The sequence below is a fragment of the Pseudogymnoascus verrucosus genome, assembly GCF_001662655.1.
Source record: "Pseudogymnoascus verrucosus strain UAMH 10579 unplaced genomic scaffold scaffold_26, whole genome shotgun sequence".
Taxonomy (NCBI): domain Eukaryota; kingdom Fungi; phylum Ascomycota; class Leotiomycetes; order Thelebolales; family Thelebolaceae; genus Pseudogymnoascus; species Pseudogymnoascus verrucosus.
In genome coordinates this window covers 69,156-90,810 of record NW_017263677.1, presented here as the reverse complement: position 1 = coordinate 90,810, position 21,655 = coordinate 69,156, and the positions used below count along the sequence as shown (strand labels likewise).

At 54.3% G+C, this 21,655-nt stretch overlaps 8 protein-coding genes across 8 annotated transcripts; 5 read left to right on the top strand and 3 right to left on the bottom strand.

Annotated features, from left to right (window-relative positions):
- Positions 1-7: 7 nt before the first annotated feature.
- On the bottom strand, positions 8-568 carry VE01_06704 (uncharacterized protein; the record flags this gene model as incomplete). Its single annotated transcript, XM_018276144.1, has 1 exon — positions 8-568. The coding sequence occupies one exon, from the start codon at positions 566-568 to the stop codon at positions 8-10; it is 561 nt and encodes a 186-aa protein (XP_018129791.1).
- Positions 569-1,064: 496 nt separating this feature from the next.
- Positions 1,065-1,862, top strand: VE01_06703 (uncharacterized protein; the record flags this gene model as incomplete). Its single annotated transcript, XM_018276143.1, has 1 exon — positions 1,065-1,862. One exon carries the CDS (start codon positions 1,065-1,067, stop codon positions 1,860-1,862), a length of 798 nt encoding a protein of 265 aa, XP_018129798.1.
- Positions 1,863-2,028: 166 nt separating this feature from the next.
- On the bottom strand, positions 2,029-3,892 carry VE01_06702 (uncharacterized protein). Its single transcript, XM_018276142.2, has 5 exons — positions 3,795-3,892; positions 3,437-3,729; positions 3,136-3,386; positions 3,017-3,089; positions 2,029-2,941 (listed from the first exon to the last, which is right to left on the bottom strand). Exons 2-5 carry the CDS (start codon positions 3,561-3,563, stop codon positions 2,169-2,171), a joined length of 1,224 nt encoding a protein of 407 aa, XP_018129797.1. The 5' UTR covers positions 3,564-3,729; positions 3,795-3,892; the 3' UTR covers positions 2,029-2,168.
- Positions 3,893-4,004: 112 nt separating this feature from the next.
- On the top strand, positions 4,005-6,913 carry VE01_06701 (uncharacterized protein; the record flags this gene model as incomplete). The annotated part of the gene is made up of 5 exons (XM_018276141.2): positions 4,005-4,198; positions 4,248-4,357; positions 4,412-4,788; positions 4,836-5,103; positions 5,151-6,913. The coding sequence occupies exons 1-5, from the start codon at positions 4,161-4,163 to the stop codon at positions 6,911-6,913; spliced, it is 2,556 nt and encodes an 851-aa protein (XP_018129796.1). The 5' UTR covers positions 4,005-4,160.
- A 6,059-nt stretch (positions 6,914-12,972) lies between these two features.
- On the top strand, positions 12,973-14,400 carry VE01_06700 (uncharacterized protein; the record flags this gene model as incomplete). The annotated part of the gene is made up of 2 exons (XM_018276140.1): positions 12,973-13,695; positions 13,744-14,400. 2 exons carry the CDS (start codon positions 12,973-12,975, stop codon positions 14,398-14,400), a joined length of 1,380 nt encoding a protein of 459 aa, XP_018129795.1.
- Positions 14,401-15,039: 639 nt separating this feature from the next.
- VE01_06699 (uncharacterized protein) lies at positions 15,040-16,610 on the top strand. The gene is made up of 4 exons (XM_018276139.2): positions 15,040-15,698; positions 15,745-15,858; positions 15,922-16,052; positions 16,100-16,610. The coding sequence occupies exons 1-4, from the start codon at positions 15,461-15,463 to the stop codon at positions 16,358-16,360; spliced, it is 744 nt and encodes a 247-aa protein (XP_018129766.1). The 5' UTR covers positions 15,040-15,460; the 3' UTR covers positions 16,361-16,610.
- ADE13 (adenylosuccinase ade13) lies at positions 16,507-18,731 on the bottom strand. The gene is made up of 5 exons (XM_018276138.2): positions 18,196-18,731; positions 17,927-18,086; positions 17,758-17,859; positions 17,389-17,658; positions 16,507-17,342 (listed from the first exon to the last, which is right to left on the bottom strand). Exons 1-5 carry the CDS (start codon positions 18,592-18,594, stop codon positions 16,735-16,737), a joined length of 1,539 nt encoding a protein of 512 aa, XP_018129765.1. The 5' UTR covers positions 18,595-18,731; the 3' UTR covers positions 16,507-16,734.
- Positions 18,732-18,873: 142 nt separating this feature from the next.
- Positions 18,874-21,630, top strand: URA7_2 (CTP synthase ura7). The gene is made up of 5 exons (XM_018276137.2): positions 18,874-19,036; positions 19,171-19,203; positions 19,270-19,372; positions 19,429-19,900; positions 19,947-21,630. Exons 1-5 carry the CDS (start codon positions 19,012-19,014, stop codon positions 21,072-21,074), a joined length of 1,761 nt encoding a protein of 586 aa, XP_018129768.1. The 5' UTR covers positions 18,874-19,011; the 3' UTR covers positions 21,075-21,630.
- Positions 21,631-21,655: the final 25 nt, after the last annotated feature.

Genomic DNA, 21,655 nt, shown 5'->3' with positions numbered 1-21,655 from the left:
AACATGCCTATCTTAAAATATCGCCCCAAGAATCAACATCCAATACCACCGATTTAGTTCCCGGATAGTTATCCTCTCTAACACGTTGCAACATATCCATGATATCTTTGTTTGGCCGCCAGCCATAAGTATTGTGAAAAGTTAGACGCCTATTTCGCCGCTCTTCGGGTTCCAAATTACTGTCCCAACGAGACAAACCGAGATTGTCTGGCGCCTTGTAGATGACTTCCCAGTCATCCAAGCACAAATCATTTTCGTCAGCAGACCTGCTGTCGAAGATCTCCACTGAGAAACCCAACGTCGCCTGCCGCAATGAAGGCATACATAGCAGCGCCTTAGCCCAGCCCTCTAAAAGCGGCTGCATATTGTCTTCATAAGGGACATTGCGAGTGACAAAGTCCTCCTCAGGCATAGCATAGTCCTTTTTACAATCCCAGGCGTCCTCAACCCTCTTATCAAAGGGATCTGCGCCACCTGTCGGGTCATCGGTGAATGGAAGTGGTAGATCATTTGGATCTTCCGCCGGATCGCGAGGAGGTGTGCCAAACTTAGGCTTGCCTTTGGGCATGAAGTACCACCATCCCGATGGAGTGTGTCGCTCAAGCTGCACATAATAAATCTTCAAATCAACCCATTCCGGAGGCGAGGATGTTGTCTCCAAAGCGTGAGGCCAAAAGAGAGTCTCATCGAAAACGCCTCTGATGTGAAACTTCTTCAATCGTTGTGACCAGGTGCGTACCGGGCTGCCATATTGCGAGGCTGAGCCATTTGATGTGACGTCTGACTATCCCTGAACGGAACGACCAATCGCATCCAGTTGCGATAGACTTTAGGGTTACCAGTTACTACACACTGTGGCCAATCAGCATACGAATTGATGGATCCAAATTATCCTTGGCATTTTAATAGCGCCCTCGGCGAGGCTGTGACAAACGTTGGCCCCGTTCTCAAAAACAGTATATATATCTACAATGGGTCCATCGATACCGACCAGAGTGCCCCTGTTATTTACACAGCTGAAGCAGCTATACTACCTTGCTTCTTGAATTACACAATAAATCACCATGGCCACCATGGAACTGCACAAACTACGCCATCGTAGAGCCCACAGCGGCTCATCGTCAGTCGAATCAGATTACGGCCCTCAAAAAACGCACTCCAGCACAGGCACTGACCTGCCCTCCACATCTCCCCCAGCATACTCTGACACCTCCGTTATTTCGGATTCTGACGTCCCCCCCCCCGAATCCACAGACCCCCACTACAAGACCTACTCTGTCCACAACCTGGATATGCAGAACATAACCCTCCACGCCAACCAGGACGGCCCAGCCCTCTACACAATCATCAACAGCACCTTCACGGCCGGTGCCCACTCCGTCGTCCTGCATGCTGGCCCGCGCACCACCCCCCCCATTGGAGCAGCCAACATCTCCACCTTCAAAGGAACCAACCAGTTCGGTGTGCGCACAGGTGCCAGCACGGCCCTCGAGGGCATGGAGGGCATGGCGTGGGAAGAGCTGCGACGCACAAGCTCCTGGACGCATGGGACGTATGCGTTTGAATGGATGTGGGCAGATGGCGAGCGCCGGAAATACGAGTGGCGGCGTACGTCGTCGCCGCTGATGCTTGATGACCAGGCCGATATGGAGCTGGTGGAGAAGGGACGGGAGGGGATGGTGCTGGCGAGGTATACTAGGGGAGCATTGATACGGTGGACGGTGAGGGCGCGGTTGGGGGTGCGGATTCTGAATTCGGAGGGCGAGGATGAGTGGGAGAGGTGGCAGACGGTTGTGCTGTTGACTGTAATGACTCTGGTCGAGATGTCGAGACGGAGAGCGAGGCAAAGGAAGAGCCCGTGAGGGTTTATGGGAGATGGCGTTTGGTTAAGGAGTTTACTGATACCGAAACGAAGAATTTGTTCTATTTATTCTTCGTTTTCTGTCGTGGAAGGTTCTTTTATAAGAATCTATGGAATGTGTTTTATAGAAATACCAAAATAATTATTTTATTTATTAAACTAAGTATTGCGTTTTATTTTTGTGTCCACTTTAAATGCTCGTAAACGCTAAGTTATATAATTTGGAAAGACTACCCGGTGCAGTGGTAAAATATGGGACATATGTGTGTGAAATATGAATTGACGCCGTGGTAAACGCTTTTTCAAGCTATACCTCCACCATCAACCCCGCGATTCGATCTACCATTCTCCTGACCCCCCTTATCCTCGATTCTTTCGTGCTCCCTAAAAAGAGCCCTGCCACAGGCCACGCATGCACTCCACCTTCATCTTCATCTGCCACAACCCTCACACCAGAACTGTGCAATAACTCCACTAGGTCGCGAATATCGGACGCCAACACCTCCTCACTGCCATACGAAATGGCAAACCCCCTCAGAGGAGCAGCTTGCCGCCACCAGTCTACATCTTTGCAACTGCCTGGGCTGGCGACCGGATCGTAGACAGAGCCTTTCCTTCCTACGTAACCGTGTGCGAAAACATGCAGCCGAAAGGTATCAAGGTAGTCGCTTTCGGTGTCGCAGTGGGCTGGGGACACCAGTGTAGCCCATGGCGAGATGAGACAAGCCATCCCGGGTTTGTTGCTCCCAGCGCGGACCGATTTGGCATTCCCATTTAACTCCCCGGAGACTCGGCCATTTACGTTGGGACGAGCGAGGCGGAGGAGAAGGCTGAGCATTATTGTTCCGCCTGCTGAATCCCCGGCGATGCAAATGCGAGAAGGAGGAACCTTCTTTGTGGCGATGAGATAGTTGTACCCAGCGAGTGCTTGCTCAACTTGGCAGGGAAAAGAGCTTTCAGGGGCGAGACTGTAGTCCAACGCGAAGATAGCGGGATTGGAGAATTTGGAGCGGAGCAGCTCGAGGGTAACAAGGAGGAACTCGAGATAGAAGTAAGCGGAGCCCATGCTAAATCCGCCACCTGTTCACAATTATTATTAAAGATGCTGCAGGTGGATGGGAGCTATCAACGAGATATATCATGTGAGGCACCTACCATGCGCAAAATAAAACACAATGTCTGGCTTTAGAGAAGGCTCATCAATCATCCATACACCTTTCAAACTTTCCTGTATCACATTAATAATGATCACACCAAACTGAAGACTAGCATACCTGTTCAATATCCTCCAAATGCACTGGGAGGAAGAGATATCCATGTCTGAGCATGCGATACCTGAGAAACGGCCATGAAACGCCCTTAACGAAGAAGATGCGGGCTATTGGCGGTTTGATATTAGTAAATCCATAGTGGACGCAGCGAACGACAGCATCCTCGAAGAGGGTGGCTCTGCGGGCGAAGGGTTTGGTAGTGAAACGACCGAGGAGATATCGATCATTGACGATAGAGATGGGAAGCTTGATGACTATCCGTAGGTTAGCCGTTTGTCTTGGGCAGCTGGGAGAGTGAGTGTACATAGAAATGGAAGAGTTCGCAATCCGCACGTAATTAGGTCGAAGAGTCCATTGTGTAGTAGTTGTTGAGGAAAAAGTAGGAATACAAAGACGAAGCAATCCACAATAGTGATTGGTCCCAGTATCATGATCTAAACAAGTAGTATTCGTAGATTCATTGTAAGAACTTCTATTCAACGTAGAATGCAGAACAGAAATCGAGAGAGAAAGCTGAGATAATAGACATTAAGACAGGGTTGTCGGGGGTTGATTGCTGCTTTCATATGACCCTGGTTCTGATAGGTTATGTCATTGCTGCATTTGTAAGGGTCTGTCTAACAAGAGAGGGGGAAGAAATCTTGCGATTATTTTCAACCAACCTAAAATATAGAGATAATATAGAGATCTAAATAAGATTTGTTAACACTTTCTAAACTTGCCATGTTCTGTATTTTGAACCTGAATATGGGTAGTCCGTATTCTTCTTTGGTACAAACTTCCGAATTAGACCTAGCGTAAATATGACATAGTCACGTGCCAGCCGCGTGTAAAACCCGACCTGTTGTTGCAGCTGTGAATCTGAAGGTAATGAGGCATTCACCTACCACAGGATATGTTCTAGAGATGGACGTTGGCAATCGTCTACCCCATCGTTGATATCTACCTTTGGCCAACTGCGTCAAAGCTATGACCTGATTCGAAAAGTCCAAACACGCACACGACAGAGAACGGCCTCCTTTGGCAAGATGGCCGCGACGGTGTTCACCCAGGCTGAGCTTATCAGGTAGGAAGCGTCTTTTACCACCACGACGGTTCAATTCTAACTGTATCAGCTCGCTCTCTCAAGATGATATTCCCATCAAACTGCGTTGCGCAATATGCAGCAAACTGGCAATGAATGCATTTCGCCTGCCATGTTGCGAGCAAGCAATCTGCGAGGATTGTAAGTACCCAGAAACCTCCGTGAGATAAACAAAGTACTAACAGGCTATTCTAGGCCAATCCTCCCTCCCATCGTCTTGCCCGGTCTGCGAACATACGCCAGTAGCTGCAGAGGACTGCAAACCTCACAAATCACTCCGAACTACAATTAAGGTGTTCTTAAGGACGGAAGAAAAGAAGAGAGTCGCGCTGCAAGCAAAAGCAATCAAGGATACACCTCCAATCACACCAGTCGAAGATGCTCCAGCTCCAGTCACAGCGCCCGAGGAGCCAATTTCAGAGGCTCCGGCTGAAGATACGGCCGAGGAATCACTACCTATAACGGACCAGGCGCCGGTGTCTGAACAAGACGGGACTGCTGATGGAACACCTGTTACGAATGGCGAAGCTGTGAATGAAGACCAGAAAGATATCCTACAACAATCAATTGAGGTAATATGACTGAATCTGCTTCGTCCGCACCCTCTAACTGTTCCCAGGAAATCGCGCCCGGCCAAGAACATACAGGAGAAGATACAACTGCTGGAGAGGTCGCGACCGACGCGAACGAGGCCACGCACGAAGGGGAAAAGGACGCCAATGGTGACGCTGCAGGGGCGGGGATGCCTGGCATGACAGGTGGATTTAACGCGGCGATGGGCGGTTTCCCAAACATGACCGGCGACATGAACCAAATGCAGATGCAAATGGCGATGGCTATGCAGAATGGAATGGGAGCCAATGCGTTTGGCGGATTTCCAATGATGGGTATGCATATTCCTCGCGATACAAAAGTAACTAGCTAACAATCCCAGGAATGCCTGGAATGTCGATGGATCCAATGGCGATGCAGAACATGTTTATGAATGGAGGATTCGGGGGTATGGGTATGAACGGCATGAATATGGGAATGGGAGGCATGGGAGGATTCGAAGGCGTGGCAGGACAAGGCTTTGGAGGTGGTGGTGGATGGGGCGGACAACAGTGGAATATGGGACAAAATAATTTCAATCCAAATGCTGCGCTTTCTGCGGGAATGGGCCACAATGACTATGGCGCCCCTCATAAGCCTGGATACCCCTTCCAACAACACCATGGTGCCGGTGCTGGCTATAGCCAAGGTGGCTACGGCCGCAACCAGTACAATGAGTATGGCCACCACGGCGGCGGCGGCTTTGCTGGCCGTGGGAGAGGCAGAGGGCGTGGTGGCTACGGCCGCGGGGGCGGGTACGGACATGGTGAGTACGCACAACACGGCAACTACCAAAATAGCGTTGCGGGCCACGTGAGTGAATCCGCTGCGCCCCAAGGACCCAAGGAGCAACAGAGTACTGAGCCCGCATCTAATGTTGACGAGTTTGGCCGTGAAATCCGTACGCCGTCCGCCCTGGCAGAAACTGAAGTAACTGCCACAGACAATGCGGAGACAAACGGCATGACTGCCGAAGGCGACGCACAGGTTGCCACTAACCCCCTAACCACCCCCTCTGACGTCCTGGACACTGGCCCAAAGCCGATCCAGACTCTGGAAGAGATCGAGCAGGCGCAGTTTATGAGCCATGGCCATGGAGGCGCGTATGTAGCCCGAAGTAGCGCGTACGCGACTCAAGCGCCGCCGCCGTTGGCGGATGTGCCGATTAATGCGCCCACAGGGCCGAAGGCCATGCGCGAGGGGCTGCCGAACACGAGTATCCTGCACCTGCGTGGGAGAGCGCCGTTTGGTGAGTCGAGGCGGGAGAGCGGATCTTCTGCGGTGCCGGAGACGGAGATGGATGGCCGTGTGGAGTGGGATGGTGAGGGAGCCGAGGGAGGAGAGGGAGTCCAGCCGCGTAACGCTTCGAAGTCAAGGTCCCGCTCGAGGTCGCCGAAACGTGAGAGGAGAGAACGACACCGTCGTCGGAGAGACGAGTCTACTTCTGATGGCAGCAGAGAGCGGAGGCGAGAGAGGCGGCGTAGAGAGAGACGGCGCGAAGAGGGCGAGGGTGCTGGGGACGCCGGAGAGGATGTCCTTGAAGACGAAGCGGAGGCAGAGGCCAGGCGCGAGCGCAGGGAGAGACGGAGGCGAGAGAGGGATAGCGACCGTGACGGCGGGCGTGACCGAGACCGCGATCGGGACTACAATAGGGAGCGTGGCGATCGGGATAGAGAGAGGGAGAGGAATCGAGATGGGGGACGCGAGAAGGGTAGAGACCGTGAGCGAGACCGCGAGAGGGATAGAGACCACAACCGCGACCGTGACCACGGCCACAAATCCTCATCACACAAGCACCGCTCGCGTTCACGCTCTCGCCGCCGCCGCCAACATTCGCCCCCGGCGCAGAACGGGGATGCCGCTGGGGAAGATGGGTTTCGTCCACCGATGGGGCCTCGCGCAATGTCTGGGAAAGAGAACCACGTCGCTCCTGCTGCGAAGGATCCGCATACAGCTGAGAGGGAGGCGAGGGATCGGGAGAGGCTTGTTCGGGAGGCACAGCGGATGGCTGGGCTGGGAGGTGGTGGTGGAAGGAAGAGGGGTGTTGGATCTGGGTCTGGTGGTGGGGAGGAGGGGGGGAGGAGGAAGAGGGGAAGGGGGGAGTGAATTTGGGTCATCTGGGGGAGTTAGGATGCTGTGGTCAGATGTATGTGTATATTAGCTTAATAGGGAGGGCTGGCATCTATCGTTGCTCAATCATAGGATGAACGCAGGTTTTGACACATAGGGAGGTCACGGCTGTGAATTCGATTATTCTCTCAAGACCTGTCTCGAAGATTGTGGAATCCTAGACTTGGCCCTCTGATTCCCTTCTCATCACATACCCACCTCCAACGTCGTCCAATCCCAGTCTCGATCCTCTGACATGGCCTGACTCGCCCAACTTCCAGCTTTATGGGCGTCTGCGCCCACCCAGCCGTCACATCCCTTGTCATGACGCATCCCCCAGCTACGCCCCCACAGCAGCTCTCCCCATCACGCCCAACCCTCAAAGCCAACAAAACGATCTCGGCAGTTGGCCTGGGGTGGCTCGCAAATCCACCGAGATAAGGCACATATAGTAACCTCCCTTGCAGCCCGGGCCTCGGTCCGCAGCGGGAGCGGGAATGCCGCACCCCCACCCCTTGCTTACCGTGACTTGCTCGTTCCTGTACGTACAAATATATGTCTTCGCGGTTTGTATGAGATTAAAGCGTATAAATATAACGGCATTTCCCGCTCGGCCTTGTTCCTGGTCAATGGAGAATACATACCACACTGATGCATGGCAGTCCAACATGTTGCTAGACGGGGCGTCTCACACGCCATATCCACTGTATGCCATAACGACTCCATACACCACGCGTACTTCGCAAACTGTCCCACAAGCGGATGGTGGTGGTGCAAGTGTGTCCACCCCCCCATACATCCCCCAACCCGGCCCCTGGACCTCGTTACTCGTGTAGAGTGCCATCTCCGAAGAGTAGCTTGTCCACTGCGCGACGCCTGCATCGGGCCGACCGGCACCCAGACAGGGCATTTCTGAAACCACACCAATCCGCCGCGTCCACCAGCCCCGTTCATCTCTCGACCAAGTTATCGAGTGTATACTTTGCTATGTCCACCACCCCAACCAGCCATCCAGACACGGGCTGGCCAGCACATTCCGCCAAGGATGTGCTGGTTCATGGGAGTATGTGCGTGAGTTCGTTGCCAGCACCCACCGCAACAGTATAGAGTGGGGAATGCGGATCAAGAGGTGCAACTTAGCCGCAATTGGGCCGTCGGTACCATGGTGAGGAAGCCTGTCGTGTAGGATGGACATGGTCGGGGATGCGTGGAAGACAGACCGGGGATGAGAAGACCGGGGATACTGAACCTTTTCCGCGGTTTGGTAGCAACGATAGGTCTGGGGAAGGAGAGGGGAAGAACGGGGACGGTATTCGCGAGTGTGCGTGGTTTTCGGGTAAGCTACTGTGGGTGAGAGGGAGATGCGTTGGGGGATGCGGTAACCGACGACCCGAGCCGTCGTTCCTGTCTGTCTTGTCTTCTTACAGTATCTTGGCTTGCGCACGTCTGCGGGCGAGATAATGTGGTACTGTAGACATCAGCCACTTAGCTGGGTTAGATAGCGGCTGCTATTCGGCGAGTAGGGCGTGAGATTTAAAGGGTGGTAGCCCGAGGGGAAGGGTTTTGATCGAGAGGAGCTGTGCTGGCGGTGCATGGTGGCGCGAGCGCGATCGCACTGGAGCGGGAGAAAGAGTTTCGGATCTGGGGAGGATGAGATGGGAGTGGGATGGGGTGCTGGGTGTATGGTTTAAGGGAAAGAGGAGGGGAGGGTGTGATGTGTCAGTTACTGGGCGAGGGGGTGATGCCCGGCGGCGTGGTGGGGAGATAGGGGAGGAAAGACGGGGGTTGCTGTGATGGTTTGTTCGTGGTTTATGGGGCGCCATGGTTTGGGGAGGTAGGAGGACAGTTGACGTTGTATCGTGCCGTCACACGTTGGGGCCGAGATGGTCCAGGCACGCCGCTCATGGCTCGAGATGTGAGTGCTCGTCTCGCCCGCTGTGGGTAGACGGGAGCGTTCACCGATCGGCACGCCACATATCGCCCAAGTTGTTTGAACCCGGATGCGAATACTCGTACTCGTCTCGTCATCTGTAAGTCATCGAGGAGCCGTCACCGAGCCGTCACCGATCAGCACGCCACCGAATCAGTCGAAATGTGAGTGTTCATCACCACCGCGGCAGATGTGCGTTCTCTCAGCCAGCCCACCCACAGCTTGCTCGAGTCGTACAAGACCTCTCCCGTAATCTCCGTCGTACCCCTCTCCAGCACATCTCACTTCTTTGTCCCTTGACCATAGCATTCCCATGAACACTTTGTTCCTGCAACCTACCGCCAAGAGGTCCTCTCCACCCGCACCCGCGGCGGCTCATAACCCCCACCCTTCGAGTATAGTATGGCAGGCTCCATATTGTCACAACGCTCTCTTGCCCAACTTCTCGGGTATGGGCACGGCTGGTGGTGCGGGATGAGTTGTGCGTGCCTGCGTGTGCACGGTTGGACGCGGTGTGCATTGCACTATTCGGTGAGCGGGTGGGTGGCGTATCCGTCCCGTGTGGAGAGGACAAGTAGTGAGTGTAAGTAGTGTAAGTCGTGTAAGTACTATAATAAGTACCACCTGTATGACATCGGTGTTCCAGCAACGTGGGTGGTGCGAGAGCAGGGGTAGGAAAGGAGGAAAGGAAGAGTGGGTGTGAAACGGACGGCGAGGGGAGAAAGGAGGATGGTGGCGTGAAACGTATGGGGTGCAGCAACAATACCGAGTTCTGAAGGAGGAGGGGATATTGAGGAAGATGGAGGATGGGGAGCGGATAGGAGTGGATGAGACTGGATGGGGGGGCACAAGAGAGCACACATGGACGGGAGACGACAAGACACGACAGGGCACGATAGGAGAGAACACGATAGGACACGAGAAGTGTGCAGGAGCGACGGCGGGTGGGCAAGGTCAAGGTCGTATGCAGTATTTTTGATGCAGCATTTTGGACACACAAGACCAAGACATTGACCCACGTACCAGGTGTAGGTGTGGTGTGTATTTGTGTGTGTGGTGTGTGTGTGGCGGTGTGGTGGGATGGGCCTGATGCACTCTACTGTCCGCACTTGCATAGGCAAAAGTAGGAAGTAGAGTACATGACGGCGACGAAGGTGACGAGGGCGATGAGGCGGCAAGGAAAGCACGCTGGAGATGGAGTATGTCGATATAGTATAGTACTCGAGTACCCTCTCCGGCCTTCCTTTGAAGTGCCTCAATCTCCATCGTCGCTGCCTTCCGCGTCACTTTCACCTTCACCCCTTCGCTCATTCCCCGCCATGCGAGTCGCTGTTCCCCTTTCTCCTTCCCTCGCCCCTTCCCTTTCCGTTTCCGTTTCCGTTTCCGTTTCCCTCTCCCACTCCGTCCCCCATCGACGCACCAGCCAGCCACAAACCCACCCACAGAGTCTCACCACCACAGTTCTCGTTCTCTGTATGCATACCTTCTCGGCCACCCCGTCCGCGGCCAACAGCGGTTAGATGCACCGTAGGGTGATGCATCGTACGTACTGTACTCCGTTCCACTATGCGGATCCAATCTGTCGGGTCGGGGGGGTGTGAAGGTGCATCGCCGAGGGACTGTGCGTCCATCTACTGCCTTTCATTTGTGATGCAGTCCTGCCTGCGCCATCTCCGCTGTTCCTAGCTAGAGCGCTGTACGCATCTCTGGGACGGAGGAAGAGGCAGGGAAGGGGCAGGGAAAAGGATGCAAAGCGGCGAACGAGGGAGCGAAGGGGGGGAAGGGGTGGGCGGTGCATGGCTGTGTGGTTGGTTGGTTGGCTGTTGGTGCTGGGGACACTATCGGTATAGTGCTATAGTATGTATGCGGATGCGACTGTGTGGGTGTGCTGTGGTACTGAATTGAATTGTCGTGTTGCCAGTATCTCGCTCTCTCTCCACCATCACCCACGCCCACGCCCACATCAGCGCTATCCGATTATATCAGATGCTAGACAAGGGCCCCCTCGCCGGACAACTGGATAGTACCGACAATCTCCCTTTATCGCGCTTACGGCGGCGCCCGCGACTGGCGGGCGCCGACACGGACGTGGCGGGCGGGAACTATGTTACCCCCCATGGTTGATCGGCGTACAAGTACTTGACTGTACATACCTATGGATAGGTCTCCTAGTGGAGCGGGCATCCTTGGCCGGGTTTGCTTAGCGGCGGCGGCGGCGTTTTTGTTCGTCTCCCTGTGTTCTGTGCTTTACCCACTGTCCGGTGTGCTGTGTTGGCTGCTTGTACTGGCTCAGGGCATGTTAGGGAATGCGCTCCGATGCACAATACTGTGCTGACCCATGAAAAGCACTCCATGGCTAACCCGTATGGTGCAGGCCATTGATGGATCGATGTATTCGCTGCTTCTTAGCCGGTTGCCAGTCCGTCTATACTGCCATCGGGCCATCGATAGTATCCTCAACGTGCTTAATGTGCTCAATGTCCCCCATGGCGACCACTGACCGCGACCACTGACCGCTGCAAAGAAATGGCGCTCGCTGTGGCGGCGACTCCACTTGGCTCCGATCTTCTGTTTCTGTATCAACTCCTCCTAGACTATCCCAGACTACTCCCATACTACTCTTAGGTTAGGGTACCGTTCCTTAACCCCAAACGAGTCCTAGAGTAGTCCTGAAGTTAGTCCTGTACATAGATACTGTCCTGTACCAACCATGTTCCGCACCCTGCACCCTGTTTTCTCTTCTGAACCCCTGTTCCCCCAGCGCGTTGTCTCTCTTCTCTGCTTCCCCATCCCCCTTCTCCATCACAAATCCACTGTCACCACCAACTCGAGTCATGGCGGGTGCCAGCTGCCACAATCAAGGCCCCTAGCTGCCAACTCCATAGCCCAACCTTCTCAACCATCTAGGCCCCGGAAGCTGTGCGACCCGCCAGACTGTCTTACACTATACGGCGTTCTGCAATCCTTCCAACATGGCACCGACACAACCACGGCACCCTCCGATACCTCGCCCTTCTGCCACGCTGAGCCAGCCCCAAAAGTATCCTGTCTGGCCTGTATTGTTTATCCCACCTCGCGCCGTCAGCGACCGGGTCCACAGGTCCACAACCTGCAATACGCTAACTCATGCGCGTACCCTGCGGCACGGTAGCGGCGGTACGGTACGCGAGCTCCTCCCCTCCCCCCCTCCCCCCCCCTACCCCCCCCATCCTCCCTATCCCTCACTGGGACGGAACACCCACCCACCCAGAAGTAGCAGCCGTCCGTGTGGCGTGGCGCGCCCCATCTTCCCAAAACCCGCCAGTCAGTCCGTCCGACATTTCCCTCCCTCTGAACCGTGCAACTTTTCTCTCTCTGTTCCTGGTTCTGTTCCTCCTTGGATCATATACCGTGGCTGCCCGCCTGCTTGCTACCCGCCCACTCCCCAGCATCGGTTCGGCGACAGATCGACCAGCTTAAGGAAATAAAGGAGACTGCGCAGGAGTTCGAGAAGCTGGAACGGATGATGCATGCATCTCCGCCGCAAGCTGCGCGACCGATTGACCCCTGACCTCTACTCGACTTGACGATTGAAGAAGAACTGACAGCGACGACGAAGACGACGACACCGATACCTATGCTCCGCGACGACTGAGCTTGCGCTCTCGATCTCTCCTCCCAGCCCTTACAGGATTCTTGCGATTGCGATTAGGCGATACCTGCGATTCCCACCGTTGCGAACCCCCACGCGCAAGTGGCGACGAGGCTCTGCCTCCTACCTGGTGAGCCTGGCCGCTTTTTTCTGGTTCTGGTAGCTTCGATTTCTGGCTTGAGGCGCGCTTGTTCTTGGAGGTGAGCGATCTTGTGGGTGTATTGCTGTTGCGGCTGCGAGTTGGTTGGTTGTTGGTTGGGGTGAGTGACGTTGAGTGAAGGGTTCCCAGGGACCATATAAGACATACTGGCCAACCCTGATTTTCTGTCTCTCTGTTTTTGATTTCTGAACAGGGCGACGTCGCCAACACTGTTGTTGACAGGCAGTGCAGAGAGAGATTGTGTGTATACGGGCGCTAAATACTGACATTAACTCGCAGGTGCTGTGCCACTCTAAATATCGTCTACACGCCTTTTGCGGCGACATCTACACATCATGGACCGCCAATACTCATCTCGTCCCCCTTCCGCCACCTCAATGGACGGCCCTCGCGACGACCCGCGGTCATACTCGGACCGCTTTACACTCCCACCCCTCGAATACTCTTCCGACCGCCCCATGCCGAATAACATCAGATACCCGCCCTCCAGCCCCATCGTCACCCTCCCATCGCTTCAGAACCAACAAAACCAACACCCATACCACCCATACCCGCCTCAAGATCGGCAGCCTCCCATGCACCCGCAAGAGCAACAGGTGAAATTCACCCCCTTCCAACCAGGCACTGGCTCGGTCTATCACTTTGGCCGACAGACCGCTGAGACGAGGCAGGTGCGCAAGATCGGACAGCGCCGCGATGCCGCAGAGGAGTACCGCAAACTTCTTGGTAGTAACAACGGCGAGCCAACGAGCAGGCCGCCGCCGCCGCCGCAACACCAGCAAAGTCGACCCCTCTCGCAACAGTCGTCGCCAACGTTCGGACCACCGAGGCCGATGCAGGATCCGTATAGCGCGCAGGGCCGTCCTAACAACCACATCAACAATCAGAGTGATCCAAACAACCACCATGTGCAGCTTCTCCGCTCACCGTCACCGCAGTCGCGAGATCTACGGAAGAGACCGTCAACAGGGACTCTGCCGAAGCCGAAGGAACAGAAGCTGCGGGACTCGAGCGGAATTGGGATTGCCGACCTGATTAGGCCGGATAGTTCGAAGTACGTGTGCCCCTTTACACTCGATTTCATGGCTTAAACTAACACATGCCAGACCACAACCGACGTACACGCTGCACATGCGGCAACAACCTCTCGCCGCGCGTGCATGTGGTTTCGGCGAACGAGACCGCCGCGTCGTGGACCCGCCTCCTATCCTCGAGCTGCGCATCACCCCGCCCCCACCACCACCGCCATGTCGGCCTCTGATGAAATGGCCCGGCGCCTACGCTACCCGTACTACGTGGTGCACTGCTCGCTATGGGACGCGTCACGCGACATCGATAGTGGGGCCATGGAAGGCGACGGCAGCGTAGGCGGTGGGGAGCGTCGCAATCAGCAGCGTCGGCTGATGGGAACGCTGGTCGCCAGCCCATTTGTGGGCAAGGACGAACGCGGGGTCGAGGGGTGTTTCTTCTGCTTCCCGGATCTGTCGTGTCGAACCACCGGGCAGTATCGGTTGAAGTTCGTGTTGATGGTGTTGGATCCTAATACGATGAAGATGGGAACAAAAGTGCCGTACAGTGCCAGCGTGACGAGTGGGGTGGTGACGGTGTTTGCGGCGAAGGATTTCCCAGGAATGCAAGCGAGTACGGCGTTGACGCGACGGCTGAAGGAGCAAGGTTGTTTGATCTCGGTGAAGAAAGGGATTGAGAAGATTGGAGAGAGGGGCGGGGAGAGCGATGATGAAGGGGCGGGAAGTAAGAGGTGAGGTGGGAGGTTTTGTTGGCGAGAAAGTGGTCATTATCTTGGGGGATTCTATTCAATATGCGCGGCTACTATGCTACTCAGAGTGAGGCAGGGCGGCTACAACAGGGGTTTTTTTTTGGAGGGACGCACAGAACCGGGTTTTGACTTACTCATACTTTTATTCTCTCTGGAGAGGCATCGTTTGTTTTGTCCGTGTGTTTTTTTTATTTCTATTTTGGGAGGCGTTGGGGGTTGGGTGGGTATAAAGTGTTTTACACATGGCAAATTGGATGGGATGAGCAAGGAAGGATACGCAGTTTAAGAAAGAAACGAGGGGAGGAGGTAGTGGAGTAGGGTACGGCATCTGTCTTCTGTTCTAGTAGGAAGGAGGTGGGGGATGTGTGTTCATGCATTTATATCGGGATATGTCGCATGCAGGCTGAAAGAGATAGCCGCAGGTAGAGAGTGGAGTGGAGGCGGTGGAGATGGTGTATATAGACTGAGAATCCTTGACGAGATATCCTCAAATGAATCATCTCTAAGGCCATGACTATCATAATACTCCTCCCTCTACCATAACCACCACCAGACGCCATGAATGCGCCAACACCCATCTTGTCAGCGCAACGCTCGTCGTCACCATAGGTAGTATAGGCCGCTAAAAAGAATCATGCCTCCACGTCGTCCTCGAATCCCCGCGGCCACCCGTTCTTCAACGCGCGCGAGACCCACCAGTCAAACTTAAAACGCATGATCTACCGCCCGCACCGGCACCCCATATATCACACGCACACCTAAGCATCGATCGATTTAGGCACTTATCCTAAAACTGCCATGCCGCATGCGCCGCGCTGCTATTAATTGAGGTGCCGGAGGGGTTGGCTATATACAGGCTAAAGCCGGGTCGATTACCCGGTAGTTGCGGACCAGCATTTTGGCTAGATGATGGGCTTCGACGACACGTTGCGATGAGCATTCGTGCATCATCGATGGATTGATCAGTCAAGATCCGGAGTTAGTTGTCTTGAGCTGTAAATTATCGTCTGCAGGAGCCTGAGCTGGGATTGAAACGAGAGCGAGCAATGGCAGATAAGCGCGCCCATGATGCGGAAGCGCAACGCCCATTTCTGGCGGGAGAGTCGAGCGAGGATGTGCTACTAAAGATGAAGGTAGAAGAAGATGAGCCCAGTACGAGAAAGTGGACGGCGTGGGTGAGGATTCTGGCGGAAGTTGTAATGGCGGGTGCGATTGTAGCGTTGCTTCTTCGAGGATGGCAGCGGGGGGAGGCGGATGGGAAGAAGCCATCGCCGGTGCCGACGTGTATGTGTTCCTACTCATAGGGACAGTACAGGCTGACGAGATGCAGGGCCAAAAACGACGGTAACGTTTCAGCCTAACGAGCGGTACTTGCACGATGGGATGTTTGCGAACGAGTCGGCAGCGCTGGAGACGCTGCATAACTGGATTGAGTTGAGCGCTGGTGCGTCTATTTTCCTGTTTCAACCTTACGCTTGGAGGTTGAGTTTGGGCTAATAAAAGGTAGATGGGAGGGGATATGTCAAAATCGAGGATGCCGAAAAGTATGGACTAGGGAAAGGGTATGAGATGAACGTCAACAACACCCACACGGAGCCGGCATACATGCTTTCCGTATTCCACCAGCTGCACTGCCTGGTCTGCCCACTCCTCCCTCCCGACGACTGCCAGCTAACGGTGTTCAGTCATACCTCGCGGTGGCCTTCCAAACTGCTTTCACGGATAAGGTGCCATCGAACGAGGTCGCGTTCCACTCTGTGCACTGTTTTGACTATATCCGCCAGGCCATACTGTGTAATGCAGACACGAGTCTGGAGGGGGATACGGGGCATCCGGGGTGGGGCGGGGTGCATCAGTGTACAGATATTGATAGGTTGAGGGAGTGGGCGAACCAGAGAGATATATATAAATATCGTGGCACTATGCCGTCGGATACGGTGTTGTGAAGGAGGGGGGGGGGTTCTCACGGCTAGAGAAGTGTATGGGTCGTGGTCTGGGCGAGTTTTGTGGGTGGGACATCTCGTCCTGGTCCGGTGTCGACTATCGGATGATAAACATAAGTTCGTTTGTTTCTAGTCCGTTGTCACAACCGGAGTTCACTGTTTGTTGTAAAAACTAAAGAATTCAAGGGGATAGTAGCATTTTTTCCAATTACTACAATATGGCCAATTCTAAAATAGAGGCATGAATAATGGGAACTGCTCGTCTCTTCTTCCCGGCGATTGGCGGATAGGCATGATTCCTGATTCAACTTTGGCGGGCCGATAGCGTACCACTTGTAAAGCCGCTGAGGCAGCTGGGTGAGGGGTATCGAGGAAAATCAGACACTGAGTTCGGCCGTGGTCGCCTTCTCGATGAATGCCTTGTATGGCTTGATCTTCTTGTCCAAAACACCTCCCTCCGCGCAGAAGCGCTCGACAATCTCAACGCTGCGGCCGGTATACAACTCTGCCTTGAGCATGTCGTCGAGTCCAGCCCAGATTGGCTTGAAGAACTCGGTGGCCTTGATCCTGGCGACCAAGTCATTTGGCTTGCCGTCATTCTTAACGGAGCGGCCAGCTTGGTGTGACAGAACACGGATCTGTTCATGAGCTTCCTGCCTCGACTCTCCCAGCGCAACCAGTTTCATAATGATGCTCTCGGTGATCATGAACGGGAGCTCCTCCTGAACACGGGCGTTGACGCGGTTGGGGTACACGACCAATCCATTGGATACGTTGTCAAGGCCAATAAGGATTGCATCTGCAAGGAGGAAGGTCTCTGGGATATCCATGCGGCGGATGGCGGAATCATCCAATGAGCGCTCCATCCACTGATCCGAGTGGGTAGCGGCAAAGCTTGCCGGCTTCGACATCAGCTCGCGAGCAAGACTGTAGATTCTCTCAGATCGCATCGGGTTGCGCTTGTAAGACATGGCAGATGATCCAACTATAAATGTTAGCTCTGACCTCTATCATTCTTGGAAGTTTCTTACTTTGGTCCTTCTCAAACGGCTCCTCAATCTCCTTGAATGTTGCCAGATGGCGAATATCACCAGCGATCTTCTGGGCAGTGGATCCGAGACCGGCAATGGCATTGGCAACGATCAGGTCAACCTTGCGCGTATATGTCTGAGTTGAGACATCGTAGCACTCGGAGAAGCCAGTCTTCTTGCAGAGCAGCTCGTTAAGCTTGTCGCACTTGGCGGTGTCGTCGCCAAAGATTTCCATGAAGGATGCCTGAGTGCCAGTAGTTCCCTGAGCACCTGATGAAGACCATTGTCAGATATTGTTCGAGAAGATTCATGTTTTTAATCTCCCCCAGGAATATATGTAACCCTGGGAGGTGAACTTGATGGACGTACCTCTGAACTTTAGTTCATTTCGAACATGCTCGATATTCTCCAGGTCAAACATGAGGTCCTGTGCCCACTGTGCAGCACGCTTTCCAACAGTGATCAGCTGGGCTATTGGGAATAGGTGTCAGCAAATATCCCAAGGAAAATCTTGAAAGGTTTCATTATGTATACGGACCGGGCTGGAGATGAGTATAAGCCAGAGTTGGCTCTGCCTTCCACTGCATGGCGAACTGGGCCAAGTTCCAAATAACCTTTGCCAGTTTCGGGAGAAGAAGGTCAATACCGTCTCTCATGAGCATCAGCTCCGTGTTATCAGTGACGTAGCAGCTTGTTGCCTGTTGTAAATGAGAGTCAGCAAAGTATCTCTTTGGGAACAGTAACGGATGAATAAAACGCCATGTTCCACAATGACAAAGGTGCAGGTATGAGGTCACAAATACTTACTCCGTAATGAATGATGCCAGCTGCTGCCGGTGCAACAGCCCCAAAGGCATGGACATGGGCCATGACATCGTGACGACGCTTCTTCTCCTCCACCCGAGCGACCTCAAAGTCAGCGTCGGTCAATTCGAGGTGAGCCCTCATCTGGTCCAGGGCCTCCGGCGTGATGGTCTCGATGCCGATCTCATGCTCGCTCTCGGCAAGGTACAGCCAAAGCTTGCGCCAGGTCGAGTGACGGGAACGTTGGCTGAAGAGTTTGGACATTTCCGGGCTACAGTAGCGCCCAGTCAACGAGGTCTGGTAGGCGTCATAGCTGGACGACGTAGCCGTGGTCTTCAGCTGGTCGAGTTTCTGCTGCATCTCAGCAATCTGGGCCTTGAGGCCTGCTTCGTTGTCAGCCATTCTGTGTTGATTTCGAATGGACAATGGGGTGGTTGTTGTTGTGGAGGAATGGAGGGGTTTGGTGGGGGAGTAGGCGAAGCTTGGACTTTTGGTGGTGGTTATGTGTGCGATAAGTGAATTTCAAAAACGCCGATAAGAGAAATTCCTACTCTCTCCGCTCCGATCGGAATCTCAAGCTCTTTTTTGTGCAAATGTCAACAATAAGCGGGCCCCTTGCATAAATCACATGATCTATGTGCAGGCTGAAATTCAGCCTTGTTCGTCCGATAAGGGATTAGTGGCTGCCTTGAGTCGCGCCCCACCAGAAAACAAAATATCTGAGAAGCGGGTGAGGCCTTCTCTCTTCCCTTCTCTCCTTCCCCCCTCAGCCAGGAGCTGGGAAAGGGCATTACTACGAAATTAATAACTGCCAGAACGATGAAGTATGTTTTGGTATCTGGAGGTATGTGATAATACCTTTTTATTCACTGTTGTGGCTTTAAATGTGTTGGTGGAGTCACAAGAGCACCATGGGGGAGGGGCCATTGCACGGCATGAAGACTTTGAGAACGAGAATTTTGCTGACGTAGTTTATAGGAGTCATCTCCGGGATTGGAAAGGGCGTCATTGGTGAGTTCTATTGCGCGTTTGCGGCTGTGGTGTGAGGGAATGGCAGGCTGATTGCGCTTGGTGCAGCCTCTTCCACCGGGTTGTTGCTCAAGACCATTGGGCTCAAGGTTACGAGCATAAAGATCGATCCTTACATGAACGTCGATGCCGGAACCATGGCACCCACCGAGTAAGTTGAACTCTTGTTGTAAGGCAGACAAGAGTCGAGCTGACCATTCTCCCAAGGCACGGTGAAGTCTTCGTTTTGGACGATGGCGGTGAGGTCGATCTCGATCTTGGAAACTACGAGCGCTACCTCAACATCACGCTGACGCGCGAGAACAACATCACGACGGGAAAGATTTACCAGCATGTCATTGAGCGTGAGCGTCGCGGCGACTACCTTGGACGTACCGTGCAGGTCGTCCCCCACCTGACGGACGCGATCCAGGACTGGATTGAGCGCGTCGCACGCGTCCCTGTCGACGACACGAACGAGGCACCGGATGTGTGCATCATTGAGTTGGGCGGAACCGTGGGAGATATTGAGAGCGCGCCCTTCATTGAGGCGATGCGCCAGCTGAGACGCAGGGCCGGAAAAGATAACTTCCTCCAGATCCACGTCTCGCTTGTCCCAGTCATCCAGGGAGAGCAGAAGACAAAGCCAACCCAGGCAGCGATTAAGGATGCGAGAAGCGCTGGGCTGAGCCCAGACTTGGTAAGTCTGCGTTTCTAGTTGGGTTGGTGCTGGCTAACGATATCAGATCGCATGCCGTTGTGACGTCCCGCTCGAGAAGGCGACGACAAACAAGATCGCCATGTTCTGCCAGGTTGAGCCTGAGCAGGTCATCGCAGTGCACAACGTGGCTTCGACCTACCACGTCCCCCTGCTTCTTGAGAAGCAGGGCCTCATCACGACTGTTCGCGACATCCTTAAACTCGATGCCGTGACAAAGTCAGAGCACCTCATCAGCCGCGGTCAGCGCACCTGGGCGGAGTGGAAGACGCTCACGACGTCTCAGGACCGCCTCTTCGAGACCGTCACCATCGCCCTGGTCGGCAAGTACACCAACCTGCACGACTCGTACCTCTCCGTCATCAAGTCGCTTGAGCACTCGGCCATGCGCTGCCACAAGAAGCTCGAACTCCAATGGGTTGACGCTTCTGACCTGGAGGACGATGCCAAGACCGCACGCCCAGCAGGTTTCCACGCTGCCTGGCACCAGGTCTGCACTGCGGATGGTATTCTCGTTCCAGGTGGTTTCGGCATCCGCGGCACTGAGGGCATGATCAAAGCCGCCCAGTGGGCTCGCACGCAGAAAGTCCCCTACCTCGGTATCTGCCTCGGTATGCAGCTTGCCGTCATCGAGTTTGCGCGCCATGTGTGCGGTCTCGAGGGTGCCTCGTCCACAGAGCTCTCCGAGCAATGCGCCGAACCCATCGTCCTATTCATGCCCGAGGTCGACCGCTCCGCCATGGGCGGCACCATGCGCCTGGGTATCCGCCCAACTATTTTCCAGCCTGGGTCGGAGTGGTCGCGCCTGCGTAAGCTGTACGGCGACCGTACGGAGATCCACGAGCGCCATCGCCACAGATACGAGGTCAACCCCGAGTATGTTGAGCGCCTTGCGGCTGGCGGCCTCACATTCGTCGGAAAGGACGACAAGGGCGAGCGCATGGAAGTTGTGGAGATCAAGGATCACCCTTGGTTCGTCGGTGTGCAGTACCACCCTGAGTATCTGTCGCGTGTTCTCAGCCCCAGCAGGCCATATCTCGGCTTCGTTGCTGCGGCGTCGGGATGCCTGGACAAGATTACGGGGGAGATTGCGGATCTAGATGCTCAGGCTCAGGCTTTGGGACTGGGAGAGCGCTCGGAGGGCGTAGCTACGTAAAGGGTGTGGTTGCAGGAGTACGTAGGGAGGCGCGGGCGTGGGTAGGGGTTTATAACGGGTACCTGGACTGCAAGGGTTACTTGAATTTCAAATATTGCAAGGACTCATCCGGCCCTGAAGGCGAATTTATGATTTCGTAATTGGAGGGGATAAAATGAATCATGGGCGTCTGTCTCCGTGCTTTCAAGGGTGTCTGCCTTTGTCTGTGCGGTTGCGGCAGATGATAGATACTATTATATATGAGGCCAACGACTGGTTTGGGAATAGAACTGGGAATGAATTTTTGTCTGTTATTATCGCGGTTTATTTGGTGAATCAATGTGTCCAGACGCGGATCTACAAATCCCCGGTGCGTAGCATATCCGTTATTTATGTTCTTCAACGATGCAAGTTTGGAATAGGGAAACAGACTCAAAATCTCTCATAGGACTACTCTAAAATGCACGCCCCATGGCTTTGCCAATTGCACGAAGTTGACTCAAGGCCAGGGATATCCCCCAATTCGCGAAAAATCAATGGAATCCCAAAAACAGGAATGAACAGAAGCACACCCCTCCCAATACCCTCCGGCCTCAGTCGCC